General features: G+C 60.0%; 1 protein-coding gene across 4 annotated transcripts in view; it reads right to left on the bottom strand.

Annotated features, from left to right (window-relative positions):
• The window catches only part of AXIN1 (axin 1), a 58,505-nt gene extending 43,958 nt beyond the window's left edge, over positions 1–14,547 (bottom strand). The window contains exons 1-3 of one of the 4 annotated variants that reach the window (XM_070485341.1): positions 14,532–14,547; positions 9,979–10,115; positions 2,071–3,029 (exon numbers count right to left, since the gene is read on the bottom strand). In XM_070485341.1, the coding sequence (XP_070341442.1) occupies positions 2,071–3,029; positions 9,979–10,044 (1,025 nt within the window). In that variant the 5' untranslated portion in view covers positions 10,045–10,115; positions 14,532–14,547. Of the gene's footprint in view, positions 1–2,070; positions 3,030–7,132; positions 7,271–9,978; positions 11,271–14,531 lie in introns of those variants that run through there. The other 3 variants (XM_044747716.2, XM_044747717.2, XM_044747718.2) reach the window with 3 other exon arrangements.
• Between the last annotated feature and the right edge of the window lie 3,491 nt (positions 14,548–18,038).

Here is an 18,038-nt window from a genome sequence, read left to right as displayed (position 1 = left end):
CAAGAAAAGGCACAGGTTGGGGGTCTGGCCCCGTGGACAAGTGGTTAAAGTTCCACGCACTCCACTTCGGTGGCCCAGGCTCACAGGTTCGGACCCTAGGCACAGACCCGCTCCACTCACTAACCACGCAGTGGTGGTGTCCCACATACAAAATAGAAGAAAACTGGCAATGGATGTAAACTGCGGACCGTGGGTGACCGTGATGTGTCACGGAGGTTCATCAGCTGGGACAAACGTGCCACCCCAGGGGTTGACAATGGGAGACGCTGTCATGTGTGGGGCAGGGGGACAGGAGAACTCTCTGCACCTTCCTTTCAATTTTTCTGGTAACCTAAAACTGCTCTAAAAAGCTGAAGTCTTTAAAAGAAAAATGGCTGGAGCCTGGATCAAACCATATCTGAAGCTGGCACTGCCACCAGACTTTCTATTTATCTGAGTCAACCCCTGTACTGTTTAAGCCAGGCGGCCTGGATTTTCCATGACTTCCAACGTGATGTACCCTGACTGCACACGCTCTCAGGACAAGCAGAATGTGATGGACTCCATACCCCATCAGTGCTAAGAAACGATGACCCCGATGTCGGAGATCCTCCACTCACAAAACTACCACGGACAACCACGAGTGGGACGGTGTTTCATCACACACAGGACTCCTGAACTCCAGGCTCTGCCAGCCAACAGCAGCTCCACAACAGTTAAAACCACAACGTGCCACAGTCCTCACAGCTGCACGCTATGAGACGGGCACAGCCAACAGATTCTATTAATTTGACAGCAAAGCTTACTTATTACAAATAGAACAAACCAAAGAAGGAAAAGGCAAAGTTGCCACTTACGACCGAGAACTGAAAAGTGTGCAGACTGGGCTGGCTGGGGGAGGAGTGGCACTCAGGAACTTTTAAAATTAGAAATCAGAATTGAGCTCAAGGTTTTCCCCCCGCAACCCGGGCCTCAAACACAATGCCATCTTAAAACTGTTCTATTCAACCACAAAAACTTCCAGGTGAGGTTTAAAACTGTGTCGGTTACTAGCCTTACTTAACAAGACAACTTTATGGCATATGCTGTCCTCAAAACCTCGCAAGATCGACAGCGCTTAGCTAAAGACAATGAACAAAAGGCAAAGAAATCACCTCAAACAGTGTCTCTCGAATCACATCACTTAAAGGATGGTTAAGTCTTAGAAGCGTTTAATCCTGTGTTTATTAGCAAGCAGTCAATTTCTCTGCCACAGGAAGCTTGGAGAAACAGTCCAGGTTTTTAACAGCTCCACGGGAGACCCCCGGCGCTGGACTGTCTTTTCAGACTCTTGATTGAACCAGTGGAGCCACAGGCAGGTGCGTCGAGGACCAGGACGGCTCCAGGGCAAGGAGTGAGAGACAGCGGTGCCCTGCTAACACCCGCAAAGGCCACCAAGGCCAAGCGCCCAAGGTGCCCGTGTGCCTGCACGCCGAGGCAGTGACCCTAACTTCAGGAAGCCCAGTCGCTGGGACCCACTGCACAGCAGCGCTGACTCGTGTGGTGGGCAGGTGAGGGTCCAACCCTGGAGCTGTGGCCACAGCCAGAGGAGTTCCCAAAGTGCTCGAGCTGCCGCACAGCAGCCGCCCCACCACCACTTCCCAACCTCGAGGAAGAATCTTAGAAGATCGTTATAAAAAGCAGTGATTCCAGAATGCATTTAAACGTCCACTCCTCCCTTTATTAAGCCACAAGGATTATGCCTACCAGGTAAATCCACCGTCTGTGCGTGAGGATACATATTCGACTGCTAAAGGGTAAGTTTAAATGTCATGATGCCGTCTAAGAACTCTACTGCTCCTAGTGACTTACAAAGCCATATATTTCAGTCTGTTCTGCACAGAAGTATCCTCAACATAAAAACATTAAAAACATCTAATGACAAAGGTGAAGCTATCATCAGTAAGAACGAAATGCACACCTCACCCCTGGCAGCAGGCGTATGCCCACTCTGGGCTGCAAGACAAGACCACGCCTCAGCAACACCTCTCCCGCGCGAGTTCTCCGGGTCTCAGAGGTGAGCACAGAAGCGGACGCCCGTGTCTCACTCACCTGAATTCTCTGCCTTCGCTGTACCGTCTACTTGCGGAGGCCCGCGGGGCAGCCGTCTCCAGCAGCAGCTTCTGCGTGAGCCTGCCAGGGGGACCAGGGTCTCTGCCATCGTCTTCATCTACATCTTGGTCACATTTCCACTCCTCGTCTTCATTCAAAGTGGGCAGGTATCCAGGTATGCCCTTCCCTGTCCCTGACCCAGAGCTCTGGTCGCTACAGAGCTTCGGGCTCTCTGAGCCTGTCCTCGTGTACTCCAAATAAATATCGGACTTGAGGAAGGACGGGTAGGTGTTCTCCTCCATGGTGGACTGGATTTCCGTCTGGGCCTGGTCGAACATGGCAGGATCGATCAGCTGCTTCATGATGCAGTCCTTTATGAAGCTCTTGGTGGCTGGCTTGGTTTGCCTGGACACGATGCCATTGTTATCAAGGATGTACTTTCGGTAAATAGCTTTGGCCAGCTTCAGCCTCTTTTCCTCATTCGAGTCACAGGGCTCCAGCTTCCTGAAGCCGCTGCAGGCAAACCAGAAGTCCAGCAGGTCAGCACAGTCCTCCTGCTTCAGGAAAGTCCTAAACAGGTTTATCCCATCTTGATCGTCTAGCAAGGAGTGCAGTGACTCGGCCCACTTCAAGTACGGGGGGGTGGGGGAGGCGCTGCCCTCGGGCTCGTACCCCAGGTCCAGATCCGAGCGCCTCGGAGTGGCTGTTGACGTCTCACCTTTGATCCCGGGGCCTTTCCCGGAGCAGAAGCTGTGGCTGACGGGCCTGGGGTCTGTGGACACCAGTTCACCCTCCTCACCAGGCACTGGGGGCCGGGGGGCATCTTCGGTGAAACTTGCTCCGAGGTCCAAGGGGAAACCCTGCTCTTGGACACTCATTTTGGGGCTCTGCGTCAATGAACAACGAGGGCTGCACCCTAATACATCAGTACTTACGGCTCCAAAGTGAATCAATCTGTCCTGTTGAAACCATTAAGAGGACAAGGATTAGGAAAGGTGGGTCCACGGAAACATGGCCACAGAGGCTTTCTCAAGACAAGACTCGTAATGACGCCCTCCCGCTCGAACTCAAGGCCAAAAACTCAGTTTAAGTTTTCAGTCTTTTGTCACAAGGTTTGTGCTACATTAAAACACGTCCTGGAAACTCTTACAACTGCAGGAATGCCTCTGGCGCTAAGAAAGGACTGCCCAGACAGGGAGAGCAGCACTCCCCTCAAGTTCATACTGCGAGCACATCAGAGACCAGCAGCCCGGGGAACCCCATCTCGGCCGCAGAGCTGAGTGACCAGGCCTTCTCTGCCAGCTCCAGGAAGGCAGGAGGACTGGAGAAGAAAGAGGCTTCTGGTCCTTCTAGTTGTACACACCTGGGTGAGAGCCGGTCCCTCACGTGAGAGATGAAGATGACCATCCCACGGGCCCCACAGGGTCACTGTGAGACTCAGACACGGACGGGAAGGCACATCACACAACAGAAGGCGGGCGCGAGCATCTGCTCGCATGTCCTGTAGGCCCACAGCCACTGTGCTTTCTGCCTACCCCACCACATCACACTCTGTATGCTTCACAACGTGTGCACACACACGGCGAGTTGTCTAACTCTCAGCACACGCCTGAAAGAGCTGCTAACGGGGGTCACCTTCAGCATCTTCAACTGGGCGATCAAAGGACACCACCCACACGCACACGTGCAAGGGCCCTCACGCCACCAATGTGGAGCATCTGGAAAATGCTTCCAGCAGAAAGCTGCACTTGACTTCTAAAACCTGACTTATAAGGCAAGTGTCCTTCTGACAACAAATGGTGAGCACTCTGAGAAACAGAGAAGATACAGAAAAACGACAGCCAAATAGTCAGACCTTTCAGCGCGGGAAGCATACAGCTCAGGAGATTTAGCTCGTAAGCTGAAAACCAAGCCACCTGCCCTCTTGGAGGTCAGAGAACTAGGGGTTCTACTGTCGCAGCTACAAACCTCCCGGGGTGTGAGGGAGGACTGCCCCGGATCAGGACTCTGCCATGGTCTTCAGTCCTCCTGCCGCATCCTACAGGAGCTCGCGGAGCCCACGAGCTCCGGCGACACCTCCCAACCCAGCCAACGGGGTGACTACAACACAGCCCGCCATGACGTAAGAGGGCTGGCTAGCAGTGGGCTGGAGAGAAGCGTGTCAGGTCCGAACGCCTGGAGCACTGAAAAAGCCAGAGGGAGCAAAGGACAACCCTAAAATCTGGTTTCAGCATAAAGCGTAGCTCTCCCTGGCCACCGCTTGGCGCTCTCAGCCATGGCCTACATGTAATCCACGCCCCCACACCTGCATAATCACACGGCACACACTTCACCTGCCAGCGGCTGCCGATGGCTAGAAGTGAGAAGCATCTAGAGACAGAGAGTGGGTCACAATTATGTGCCCCAAATGACATTTCTGCAGCTAATGACTTCGTATGTAAACTACTTGGTAGGCTGTAATCTGGGCCTGCTTCTTAAGGTCAAGGCCCATGGGCTGTGGCCCCCTGCTGCTCAGGACCACTTCAAATGCAAAGTCGCTGTCTCTGAGCCCTGTCAACACAGAACAAGCACCCACACCAGCTCCTGGATTGGATGTCTAACATCCTTGTGTCCGGGACGCCGGCCTAGGAGAGAAGGCCCGCACCTGGCCCCTGAGCCTCACCCTTGGAGACACCCTGTGTCACTAGCCTCAAGAAAGAACCAAGTCACTGTTTGCAAACGGATAGCTAAGTAAGAGCCACTGCCACTTCCTCCTAAGGCGCTATGTGTCCTATGTAAATGATCTGTAGCAGGCTGATTCAGACGCTTTCTGCAGCATCACAGCAGCCAGCACAAAGTCTTGCAACTAAGACACACCAACAAATATTTAATTCATTGACATAAAGGAAAACAACACTTGTCATAGATGCCGAATGTTCTCTCTTTACAGATGCTGAACTATCGTGCTATAGACAGCAGCAAATTCATGACCTAGCCCTTGATTACAAAACCATGGCTGTCTTAAAAGGCTACCATTTTAATTCATGTGTGAACAAGTCCCTCTAATCATTTTAAACTATTTTTCATTGCCCAAAAGAAGCATTCCTTACCATTCACATCTATTTTTGGCTGTCAACTGACAGAAGACCTTTCCTGTCCCTGGAAGCACATGGGCACCTCTCCAAGTTACGGACAGCACTGAGATGTGCTCCAGTTCCCGCAGTCTCTGGGTCCCCACAGAGAGGCACACCGAGCAGTTAGTGGACGCACACGTGCAGACCACGCAGAATGCAGTCACACTAACTCAGGCTAGAGTCAAATGCCCACAAGCACTGAATCTGGCCAACAGCCAGTAACCACCATCAATAAAGGGCTTCCATAAAAGGAATCTACAACTCTGATACCGCATTTAAAATCCCATCTAGTCACCAAGGCATCCCTCCTGGGTACCACGGCAGCCAGCTCGATGCTATGGATGTGCATGTATTTATTTATTTTACTTAAATACAACTTTCAGACTTTTGATTTATGTGGAGTATGGAAGTAACAGAGAATGACTCTGACATTTTCCAAACCGTCCACTAATTAAACTCTTGAAGGGTCAGGTCTGCTGTTTTACATGTAATCCATTCCCCCAGCACGTAAGTTCTCAATGACTAATATAACCCAAAAAGGTCCACTTAGCTTTTCTGAAACTAGAAATCCAAGAAACATCAACACCTGCCAAAAATCAAACAGAAACATTGTGTTTTGCATGCTCTCCCATCCTTGTCCCTGAATAGTTCTTAAAACTGAAACCCAGATATTGCCGATCATCTTGGGAGGTCAAGTTTAGAGTGTATGTGTTCTCCAAAACAGAGCCTGTGGGTCTAAATACCCCTGAGATTCTTCCTAAAGAACAAAGAACATAAACACAAGCAAAAAGGAGTAGTCAAGATGCACCATAAGAACTCTATAAATTCCCTTAGAGATGGACTGAGGAAAATCCCCAGAGAACTGACATATCATTCTCTACTGTCCTCAGTGCCCAGCTAAAAGTTTCACTGCCCTGGCTGTGCAGCTCTAGTTCCGTGGGGTCTGAATTCCAAAATACGCGGTGGGGGTAGAATCTAAGGTCCACGCCCGAGAGAGAGTTCTGGGGGCAAGGCGTCAGTCTGAGAGAGCACAGCCACTCGGACAAGCCACCCACAGCTGGATCCAGCCCGGGGCACCTCTGCCCTCAGAGGGAGTGCCCTCCTTGGGTTTCAGACTCACTCACTCCCACTCTTTGCTGGGGAGGGGGAAGGGACGCTCCACCGCACTGCCTCTCTCCAGGATCCCTGCCACAATGTCTGGCCCCAGCAGCTACTCTGCACCCCACCCACATCCCAAAACATGCCCCAAGCAGGAGGAGCACAGCACACCTGGCACCATCCAATCAAACACACCAACTTCCAACTCCAGGCTCCTCCAGGATCACCCCCCACCCCTGCTCAGAAACCTGGGTCTTCCTTACACCCTTCCACTCCCCTAGACCAAGAGTCTGCACTTTCTGAACCAAGCCCCGCAGTCTTCCCCGTTCACACAGGCCAGTGTCAAGAGTCCTTGCACTCTCCATCCCCCGCTAGCATGCCTCCTCTGACACACCTGCCCCCACCGCCTTGGACCCCACACGCACAGCCTGGGCACTCCGGCATGCCTGCTCTTGCACCCTCCCCTCGCACACTCCCGGGCCGCACAGGTTCCCCTCGCCTCCCCCGCACAGCCTTGGAGCCTGCAAACCCTCCCCTCGACCGCCCTGGCCCGCACACCCTCCCCTCACCCTCCCGGCCCCGCACAGCCTCCCCGCACACCCTCGGAGCCTGCACAGACTCCCCTCACCCTCCCGGCCCGCACAGCCTCCCCGCACAGCCTCGGAGCCCGCACACCCTCCCCACGCCCGGCCCGGTCCGCACAGCCTCCCCGCACACCCTCGAAGCCCGCACCCCCTCCCGGCCCGCACCCCCCGAGCCCCTCTTCCGGGTCCCGCCCGCCCGGCCTACGCGGCCTACAATGGGGCCGCACAGGCCCGCGCCCTCGGGAACGCGCGCCCGCCCGCACTCACCCGCGCGCGGCGGCGGGGCCCCGGGCCCGGCTCCCGGAGCGGCGCGGCGCGGCGCGGCCCATGCGCTCAGCGGCGGCGCGGCGGGCGGGACGGGGCGGGGGCGCGGCCCGGGGCGGCCCCCATCGCGGCGGCGGCGCGGCGGCCCGGAGGCGGGCGCGGGGCAGGCCGCGGGGCGCCGCCGAGGCCGGCCGCCGCTCTCCCTGGCCTGGTCCTGGGGACGCGGTCCGGCCCGACTCCGGCCGGTCCTGCGGCGGCGGCAGCAGCCGCGATCGCTTCCCCGAGCGGGGAGCCGGACCCGACGCACAAGCCCAGGCCGGAGCGCCCCCGCCGGCGCCGCCCGGAAGTGCGGGGGCGGGGCCGGGCGCGGGGCGGGGCCGCAAGCGTGGGGCGGGGCCGGAACGTGGGGCGCGCCAAGGGCGTGGGGCGTGGCGGAGAGCGGGGGCGGGGCCGAAAGCGTGGGGGCGGGGCCGGGACGTGGGGCGGAACTGAGACTGTGGGGCGGGGCCGAAAGCGCGGGGCGGGGCCGGGACGTGGGGCGGCGCCGAGAACGCGAGACCGAACCAGACTGCGGAAACAAGGCGGGGAACGTGTGGGCGGAGCCTCTGCCGCGGAGGCGGGGCCAAGCGTGTGGACGGGGCCGAGAGCGGGAGCGGAGCCGGAGCGCCGGGGAGGGCGGAGCCTGAGGAGGGGGGCGGGGCCAGAGCGCGGAGGCGGGGCCAGAGCGTCCCGGCGGGCCTGCGGCGCGAGGCGGGCGGAGCGAGCGGGCGAGACGAGATGCACTGACGTGGGGCGGGGCCGTGGTCGCGCCGCGCGGCGAGGATGCCGTCGAAGGGACTCTGGACGGGCGGCGGGACGCTACGCTCGTCCACCTGGGCTATGGCGTCCAGGAACGCGGCGTGGGGAGACGCCCCCGCGAGGTTCCCTGAAGGACCCCGGCCACCGAGAGGACCGGCCTGGCACCCAACTAGCCCGGTGCCCCTCATGTGGGCACACGCTAGGAGGCAGCCCATTTCTGCCGCCCACACCGGTGTCCACCTCCCAAGGTCGGCCCGCGCCCAGCCGGCCTCCCACCCGCTCGGGGCGAGCAGCTGGTGCCCGGGCGGACGTGGTAGCCAGACGGACTGGAGACCTCGGGGCTCCCTGCCCGCCAGCCCTGGACAGGAGGACCTTTGCAGGAGGGCGGCCACCAACTGCCCGCGGACTGAAGGAAGCAAGTGTCCAGGAGTTGGGTGGTTGGAGGGCAGAGCCAGGCTGACCGGTACCTGAGCCCCTGGTGACCACCAGCCCCAGTCTCCACCTTCTCCATGCCGGCTGCCCCCTAGCTGGCCAGGACCCTGAGAAGATGGGCCAGGGCTCTGCACTCCCTGAGTCCCCAGGCAGTCTGGACTCAGAGAGGGCCAAGGCACACAGTGGGCAGGAGACATCCCATAAATGCTGGCTGTCACTTAGGCAGTAACCCCACTGCCAAAGAGCTGTGGCTGAGACTGGCTGAGGCCTCACCCCAGCTGGGCCCATCTGCCTCGATTTCTCCCAGGCACCATCCAGGTTCTGGACAGGGCTCCCCTTCCCACCACAGGCTGTGGGTCCCACTCGCCCAGGCCAGCCTGAGAGCAAGGGCTTCTGGATGTGCTGATCCCTGCACCCACTGCCCTCCCCATCCCCTGCACTCCCCACACCCCCCACTGTCACCATAGCAGCCCTTGTCCTATGCACAAGCCCAGGTGGCCGACTCCATGTTTCCCACCCACCACCAACTCCTCCCCAAGGGATGGATGTGAGCACCAGGAATTGATTATTGCCCCTAAGGAATCACTTCTGCCACCACCCAGGACCCTGTCCTCTGCAGAGCCATGCCAGGCCTGGCACCTCAAGAAATGCTACCAGGAGCCTCCAGGGAAGGGCTATACCCCCATTCTATAGACGAGGAGGGTACAGCTCAGGCCACAGAGAGACCTCACCTCCTAGCCCAGGGCTCCCCAGCGCCTCGTCCATCCCACACCTTCCCCAACAGCCCCCATCTGATCTGCTCTCTGGTTCCCATAGCCCGTCAGGGCCCCTCCCTGACATCTCCTCCACACCACCCTCCCTGGGTGTATCTGGTCACTTGCCCACCTTCATCCTTCCACTACCCTGCCCCCCCGAATCCCCCAGGTCACCTCTAATGCCACCGCATCTTCTCCTGGACACTGCTCACCCTCCCTGCCCACTCTCATCCTTCACAGCTCCCAAGCAAGGACAGAAGTCCTGGCTCAGTGCTCCTTGAGCCACCAGCCAACCTCCCACCCAGCTGCACATTGGTGGTGCTTGCCTGGGGGGAGTGGGTACAGAGGCATCCCAGCCCCCAGCCACTGGCATCCTGCCTCTCCGAGGACTCGACATACCATCCACTGCCCAGGGTTTTGTAGGAAAGAGGAGCAGTGAGGAATGAGGACCAGGGAAGCATCCCCAGCCTGCCAAGGGCCCAGGCCCCCTCCTAGGGTCATCATCATGCCTCAGGGCCAGCTGGGCAGGGGCGGGGGCCATGGGTTAGGACAGCACATCACAGGAGCTGCACTGCTGAACCCACACTGACCCCACTGGGGTCCTGGCAGCAGTGTCACTCTCGCCCACATCCGGCTAGAATGGCCCCAGGCCTTGCAGTGCTGGGCATGGGGGACGCCCTCGCAGCTCCTCCCCCAACTTGTTAAGCCTCAGAGCCTCAGAGGAGGCAGAGTGTTGGCCCTCATGGCACAGTGTGGTCTCTGTGGAGTGTGGAGTCCTGGGTGGGCTGGACAGACAGCAGGACCTCCTGGACATTGGCCCTCAAGCTGCCTCCCCACTCCCAGACACGGGCCCCCAATGCTTGCCTTGGTTCTGCAGAGCTGCTGCTGCGTCCCAGGGTTGCGTCCATGTCCATCCTCCTCCTGGCCCATGGCGGCAGGTGCCCCCAGGCCCTGGGGCCAGAACAGGGCCCTTGGGCTTCCAGCTCTTCAGGGCCCCCGCCCTGCAGGGACAGGAAGGGAATCAGAAAGCCTGGAGGCACTGCGGCAGCCCTGCCCCGGTGGGTACGGCCGTGGGCATGGAGGCGACGCTGTCCGAGCAGGGGGAGGGGTGGGCCGGATGAGGGAGCTCAGGGAAGCCTCTGAAGAGAGGGAGGCGGGAAGGGCAGCACTGCAGGCCTGTGATGAAGCAGGGGTGACCTGGTGGGGACTGCGTCAGCCTCCCAGAGCTGAGACCAGAGGCAGAGCCGAGGGAGTCCAAACAGGCGAGTTCCGAGATGGAGCAGCCTCCTTTCTTTTAAGGTCCTTTAAAATGCAACTCCCCTTCGCTGGAGCCAGAGTTGGCCACTGAGGCTTCAATCTGATTAACTGTTGACGACATATGTGCAGGCTTTACAGGAACTAAGCGAAAAACTTAAGAGCAGAAATGAAATTATTTTCTTCAACTTAGACAAAAAAAGGAATACTTTAAAATAAAGTCAGCTTTGAAGCCTCACACGCGTTCATCCTCCTGGCTGAGGAGACCAGCTCTGAAAAGCGATGCGTAGAAATCGCCGAGGATGCAGTGAGGGGGCATGCTGGGCCCGATGCGCGACGGTGAACACCAGCCCCAGAGGGGCAGCTGCAGAGATGCGACACTGGCAGATCCCCATCGTCTCCCTGGGAGGGGAGGACAGGGCTTCTGGAGGTGGGGTGGGCAGGCAGGTGAGGCCCGGCTCGTCCAATTCCAACCACAGGAGTGGACTTCCCTTCCGAGGCGCAGCCCCAGCCACACTGGCCAGCCACCTTCCTAGCCATCAGCCCAGCCCCCTGAGCTCCTTCTGGTCCCTCAGTGTCCTTTTTCCATCCGTTCTGAGCTCGGGGGAGGGCCGGGTGTTGTTTCTGCCCCCATCGCAGGCCCAAAAGAGGATGTGGTGACACCACACTTAGGTGGAGAGATGTATCACCAAGAAGATTAGGAGACGGTGCATGAACGGTGCCCACTTTCGTGAACACAGGAAATGTGGGCACAGAGTCAAGAAGACTAAAGAACTGTCCTGGAGCATTGACAGCAGTTGTTGCTGGAAAGTAGGGTCAGGCTCCCTTCTCTCCTTTGTGCCTTCAGGGGGAAGTGCTGCAACAATGTTGCCTTTCCAATCACAGGGAAACCCCAAAGCTCTGCAGCAGGCACAGTCTCTACCTCCACGTCAGTATAAATTAATCTGCTGGAGCGAGTCGGGGGGGGGGGGGGGGGTGCAGGGGGTGAGGCCTGGGGTCGACAGAACTGACTAGTTGGGCAGTGTGGGGCAGGGTGGCGGGCCCTGTCCCGAAACTGTTGCAGTCGCCCCAAGTCGGGCCCAGGACTAGCAAGACGGTGCCACCTTGAGCTTCCTGGGCCAGCCCGGCTCCCCGTGGGCACCCTGGGCTGGGGCTACCTGGGTCCTGACTCTGCCTCAGGCAGGTCCCCCTGCCTCTTTCCTCCTGTGTTCGGCTCCTCTTGCCTTTCACACCTGGGGCACGTGTGTCGTCCAGGCTGGCATCTTGCATCCCTCTTGCTATCTGGAGTTCTCTGGCCAGCCCTTCGGCTGAAGCTGCCTCAAGCAGATGCCCTAGGCGTGACAGGGTTCTCATGGCCAATCTGGGAAGGTAGGGGGATGAGACCAGGGCTTTGCCTCAAACATGCCAGCTCCAGTGTCAGCCCAGTGCCCACCGCTCAGTGCATGACACCTGGCGTGACTGTCAGCTTCTATCCTGCAGCTGTATGTCGTCCTGGTCTGAATCCCTGCTCCTAAGAGTCATTGTCAGCTGCTTTCAGGGCTTGCCACACCTTCCATGCTCTCCCCTTTCACAGGGGAGGAGGTCCCCCCACCATGGGTACTTGGCATCCTCTCACAAAAGGCCAGTGTGGTCACTGTGTATTGTGCTGGTTCCCACTCACTCTCAGTGCAGGGTCCCAGCCCAGCTGGCCAGTGCCATGCTCATCCTGTGTCCCCTGCATGGACAACTCACCCAGCAGACCTGACACAGCCCCCACAGCCCCAGTGGCCCCCGTGAGTCGAGGGTCCCACCCCGGGCAGACAGGACAACAGCGGCATGGCGGCAGATGTGGCCCCCAGGGCAGTACACTCCATCCCAGGGTGCCCTCCACAGCCCAACTCGGGTCTCACCTCATGTCCTGACGGGGGTCCTGTCACCCAGGCTGAGGGGCACAGCAGGGACACCTTCCCACACTGCCTTTCTGGAGGATTCTGACCCCAGGGATTTGTGCAGGGTTCCAGGAGATGGTTGAGTAGGGTCAGGGCGAAAGGGGTGGCATTGAGGGTTTGAGGTCCCAGATGGCCCCCACCGGCGGGCCTAGGAAGGAGGAGGGGAGAGCAGCCCACCCACCCCCAACCCAGCCCCTCGCCAACTTGGGAGCCTCAGGGACCTGGGGGTGTGGCCAGCGCTGCCCAGCCTTCGCCTCCGTAGAGACTTGAGCGTCTACTGTGTCTCTGGCCAGCTGGTGGCCCTGGGTACACCAGAGTACCCTCCCCAGCAGAGTGAGGGTGCTGACCCGACCCTGCTGGGCTCAGAGGCCCGTGAGTGACCCTCCGAGAATGGCCTAGGGTGCAGGCTGGAGCCCATGCTGGCTGTGGCCCTGTCAAGTGTCTCAGACCCCTCATGAGCAGAGGGAAGGGCCTGCTGGCCTCCCCGGACCCCAGGAACAGTAGTGTCTGAGAGGAGGGGTCGTGTGCCTGAGGGGGGGCCTCTGGCCTCTGGAAGCAGCAGCAGAAGCCCACCCTCTGGGTAGGCTCAGACCACCTCCCCCCTGGACTCAGGCATGCCTGCCCTCCTGCTGCACTGACCCTCACGCCAGGCGGACTTTTGCTTTGTCCTTGCTGTTCCCTCACCAGGAATGCCCTTCCCCATCTGACCACTCCATCCCCGAAGGCCTCTCCTGGGGCTGGGAGCTCATGTTTCTCCTACCACCGGCCAGGACGCACCTCGTTCAGCCCCCGCAGGCCTGCACGGTCACGGGGACCAGGGGCTACCCCTTCACTGCAGCTCGGGGGGGCTTCACAACGGGAGGCGGGCCAGCTGCCCCCGCCCACAGCCCACGCCCTCCAGCTCGGCCCCACCCGCCCTCCACTCTGTCGCCCCACGATGTCTCTCTTGGCTGCCTAGGAGCCCTGCGGCCACCGGGGCCAAGTTCTGAGTGTGTGATTATGTATGCCGGGGTCCCTGGGCCCTTTGTTGCTGCAGGGTCTGCGTGGCACACAAAAGTGCACTGGATTAGCCACAGTGGATTAAAAGATTTGCTTCTCAGAGTTTACCTAATAACCTAACAATCCCGCTGACGGAGGCTTTGAACCTCCAGGACACGCTCGCCAGGCCATCTGGGAGCTCTCGGCCTCTGCGGGCAGGACAGCAGAAGGGGTGGTTACAGGCAGCCACCGGCTGTCCTCACGCCGGCTCTGCCCGCAGCCGGGCCTGCCCCCTCAGCTCCTGCCAGGCCCATCTGGGCCAAACTTGGCACGGGACCGACTCCAGGAGAAGGTGGAGGCCCAGGTGGGCAGACGAGGCCCAGCCAGGACCACCTCCTAGAGGGCCCACTGCCTGAGGCCAGGTGTGGGTGGTGGGGCCCGGGCCTCACCGGCACCCAGACCGGCCCCCTCGGCGCATCCACACATTGCACACAGCAGCAAGGACACAAGCAACATGGAGGGTGGCGGTGGCCGTGGTGGGCAGGTGACATGGCAGGCTCCACCACGCCGCGGCGCACAGCCCCACTGCCGTCGCCCCACAGTGCGCGTTCCTGCACACACGCGTGCACTCACACACACACACAAACGTGTCACTCTTTGATCTCCAAAGGACCCTCCATTTGCAAGCTCGTAATCGCAGCTGCTTTTCCAGGCCTGTCCTCTGAAGTCCCGAGTAATGGGATTTGGCGCTTCTGATCCATCTTGGGCTGGCTGCTCCCGTCATAGGTGGACATTTTTTCCCTTTTTTTCGCTTCTTTTTTCTCTTCTCGAAAAAATGCTCCTTAAACCGCACTGAGTTGACGTGGCCTGTCGCCTAGCCCTGGGAGCGGTGGCCGGGAGAAGGGTCGGTGGCCGTCCTGCCGAGGGCCCGGCCAGTTGGGGGTCTTTGATGCCGCCTCCATGTGAAATCTGACGTGAGCTGCGAGCGCCAGCTTCGGGACGCGGCGCGGTGGGGTTCGTTCTGCCTCGTGCTGCTTCCTTTGTCTCTCCCATGACCCTTCCCTGGGACATTTGGGGAGAGGGTCCCAGGGTGGGGGTCCGGGTGTGGGTGTGTGCGTGTGCGTGTGCGTGCGAGGGAGGGCGCGCAGGGCGGGGTGGGCTGAGGGCAGCGCCTCGGCCACGAGAACAATGGGCAGCAGAGGGCACGTCCACCTGTCCACCTGTCCGTCCGTCTGTCCATCCACCCCCTCGGCTTACCTCACCTGCCTGGCTCCGTGTGCCTGCTCGCGCCCCGCCATCCCTCGGTCCGCCATGATGGGCTTGGCCGTCCGTCTGAGCACTTTCAGCCACTCCAGGAAGCGGGTCCCTGCTCTTGGCCACTGTGTGGCTGGGAGGAAGAAGCGTGACTCCAGGCTGCAGCTCGGGCTCCCACCGCCGATTGGCTGAGGCAGGGACCAGATGACGGCCTCGGAACCCTATGGTAGCCATGGCAACCAGCCCCTTTAGACACCGCCACCCCCGAGCCACTCCTGACTGCCGAGGGAGCAGGCGGCGCTGCCAGTGGGCCCATGCCGGGATCCCCTCAGAGGGTTGGGTCAGGTGTGGCCAGACAGTGACCGCTCCTGCATCCACTGTTGAGTGTTTTCATGTGTGTGTTTCACGCATGTCCAATGTGAGAAGTCCCTGTCCCTGGGACGTGTCCCAGGCCACTCCATGCCCTGCCTGACCCTCTGGTAGAGGCAGGAACAGTGTCCTTGTAGCCTCTGCTAAGAGAAGGACTTCAGGTCAGGCTTGCCCTAGGGGCTGGAGGCCAGGCTCAGTCTAGTGACAAAATAATGGACGAGGGCAAGGGGAGGAAGAGCAGGGCACTCCCCAGCCGCAGGGGGCAGAGCCAAGCTCTCCATCCACTTCAGACCACAAGAGTCTCAATCCACTTCAGACCCCTGCCTGCCAAGCCCTCCTCCGCACCCTCATTAGCCTGTTGAACTCATGGACTCGCTCACACAGTGCCCTCCCAAGACTCTTCAAAGGCCCCAGCATGGCTCCACTGCCCCAGACCTTGCGTCCCCACCTGGCAGGACTCTGGGACTTCACCACGCTAAGCGCTCTCCAACCCTGTGCAAACTGCCACACACCTGTGACTTGCACCTGCTCTTCTCTTGGCCTGCGCTCCCAGACTGTCAGCACCGGCCCCTCAGTGAGGCCTTCCCAGATGTCTCAAGACCAGGGCTTCTGAGCAAGGCCACAACGCAGCCTCACTTCAAGAACTGACCATCCAGGGTGTTGCAGGGCAGTGAGTGCCCCAGGCCACCCTTCCTCCATTTCTGCGAAGGCTCCTGGCCTGTCCAAATGCTTCTGGGATCAGCACCACCTGGTCAAGGCCCCCGTGAGCTGGGGGAGGCCACGTCCCACTTCCTGGCCCAGGCCCAGCCCACCTGCTAAAGAGATCAAATGCGGAGCAGCGGGGCTGCCAGAAGGCAAGCCTCGAGCCTCAAGCCCCGGGGAGGAGGCCAAGGCTGAGGCAGGCCCCTGGGGGCCCAGAGACTGCTGGCGAGGCTACTGCTGAGGCCAGAGGGACCCAGGAGCCAGAGGGAGCCTGGAACACAGGTCCACAGGGGTTGCACATCCAACGGGACGGGCTCAGGGCCCCCAGCCAGCCCCCTGGACTTGGTCTTACACTGCCCAGCCCCACCCCCAGCCAACTCATCACAGGACCGAGCCCCAGTTGGTCTCGCCCAGGGGCAAGGTGTGTGTGGAGACAGAAGCCAGAACCAGCTGCGGGTAGTGGAGAAGGGTCCAGGGGCTGGAGCCCCATTCTGGGGCTTGTTGGCTCAGAAAGGGCTCCAGTGAGCTGTAGCAGAGGGTGCCAGATGGGCGGGGCTGGGAGGGGTGGGAGGGAGCCCACAGCCAGCAGAAGGTTTAAGGGTGCGCAGTGGACGGTGAAGGTGGAGGTGGAGTCCAAGCGCAGGCCCGGGGAAGGGCAAACAGCACGGGTGGGTGGGCTTCACAGCGCCCAAGACCCTGACGGGGCCCAGGACCGGCCTGCTCTCTCCACACCTGCCGCCCTGAAGCCAATGCACAGGTGAGTGAGACTCAGGCAAGACCCTCAGGAGGAGGGGGCAGGCACGGAGCCCCGGCCCGGGCCCACCCTTCCTGGCCTTGGTCACCCATCTCTAGACAGAGTCCATCCTCTCGCCCTTCCTGGGACTCAAGGACATCTGAATGACAGAGCGGACACAACAGGGCCTCAGGACACCATGTGTTGATGGCCGCTTTCTTGTCAAGGACCCCTCTCCAGTCCACAGCCACAGCAATGGTCCACCCTCGCGTCCATGGCCCAGCCATGGCCGACACTGAAGCTGACTGGTTGAGCTCTGTTGTCATGAAAACACGTGGGACACATGGTGGAGGAAGGGGGCTTGCCCCTGAAGGGTCCTGAACAGCTGGGGAGGGTTGGACCGAGCTGGTGCGGGGACAGGGGCATGCCCGCTTGCCCGCCATGGGCCAGGGCAGAGCAGCTCTGGCTTCTGCAGGTTTGACCTCGGTCAACGCAAACCCTCCCAGACCAATCCAGGGGCCGAGGGGCTGCAGGGCCTCAGCGAGGGCAGAACTGGGGGTTCCCGGCAAGACAGACAGGGCAACCAAGGACTGGTGGAGCTGTGGTTGACGGGGGAGAGACAAGGAAGGCAGCTCAGCGCCTGGAGGGGGACACTCACCAGATGGGCCCCCACAGCTCAGCTCCTGGTTCTGTGTGCCACGTGGGCAAGTGCAGCCATGTCCCCCTCCCTGCCCCGACTCTGGGCGGTGGAACAGCACAGCAGACCGGCCTGCCAGGGCCTGTCCCAGACAGGGGTTATTGCTTTACATGGGGCGGGGGGCAAGTGTCCCTCACTGAGGGCTTCTTAACCTTTCCTGAGTCAAAGATATTCGTGAGAACTTGATGAAATTGATGCTGCCTCCAACCAGAAAAAGGCTCACATTTTGGAGATTCAGGGCCAAGGCCACACTCAGACCCCAACCTCAGCCAGCCTCAGGTTTCGGGGAGGTGAGTGATAGGCTGAGGCCACGCCAAGCTCCCCCTACCAGCCAGCAGCACTGGGCCATCCTGGTGGTAACCCAGGGGCCCTTGGGGGAGCAGAGCGGCAGCCTGAGTCAGGGCAGGGCAAGACCGACACTCGCTCATCCCACCAGTGCTGATGGGCAGACTGAGGCGTGGGTCTACCCCCTTCCCACCATGGCCCACAGGAGGCCCAGTCCCCTCCCTGCTCCAGCTACTCACCCTGTGCCAGCCCCAGGTCCCTGGGAGCCCGAGGATTCTGACACAGGAGCCCCTCAACCCGTGATCTCAGTTGGGGCCGGGAGAGCAGGTGAGCAAGGGTAACTGAGGCCCAAGGTCCATGAACGGGGCATGTCCTGGGTACACATCTCAGGGTCCCAAGTGACAGGCTGAGGGGCTGCGGAGGCATGAGTGTGACTCAGTTCAGGGCTAACATGAAAAGCATGATGTGGACGTGAACATAGGGAGGGCTGGTCCCTCCAGAGCATCGCGGATCTGGCTGGAGCCAGAGGCTGTCGTTCGGACAAGTGGCTAGGACTTGCCAGCCCACCAGAGCAGAGCTGGGTGTTGTCAGCTTTTGGTAAAATTTTTTAAGAATTAAAAACTGTTCACCAGGCAGGGATTACATGAGAAAACACTCGTGTGCAGGAAGCTTCAGCACACGCGGGGTCCACAGGCACCCCTGGAGGAGCTGGGGACAGAGACCC

The sequence above is a fragment of the Equus asinus genome, chromosome 14, assembly GCF_041296235.1.
Source record: "Equus asinus isolate D_3611 breed Donkey chromosome 14, EquAss-T2T_v2, whole genome shotgun sequence".
Taxonomy (NCBI): domain Eukaryota; kingdom Metazoa; phylum Chordata; class Mammalia; order Perissodactyla; family Equidae; genus Equus; species Equus asinus.
This window is presented reverse-complemented; position numbering and strand designations above follow the sequence as displayed.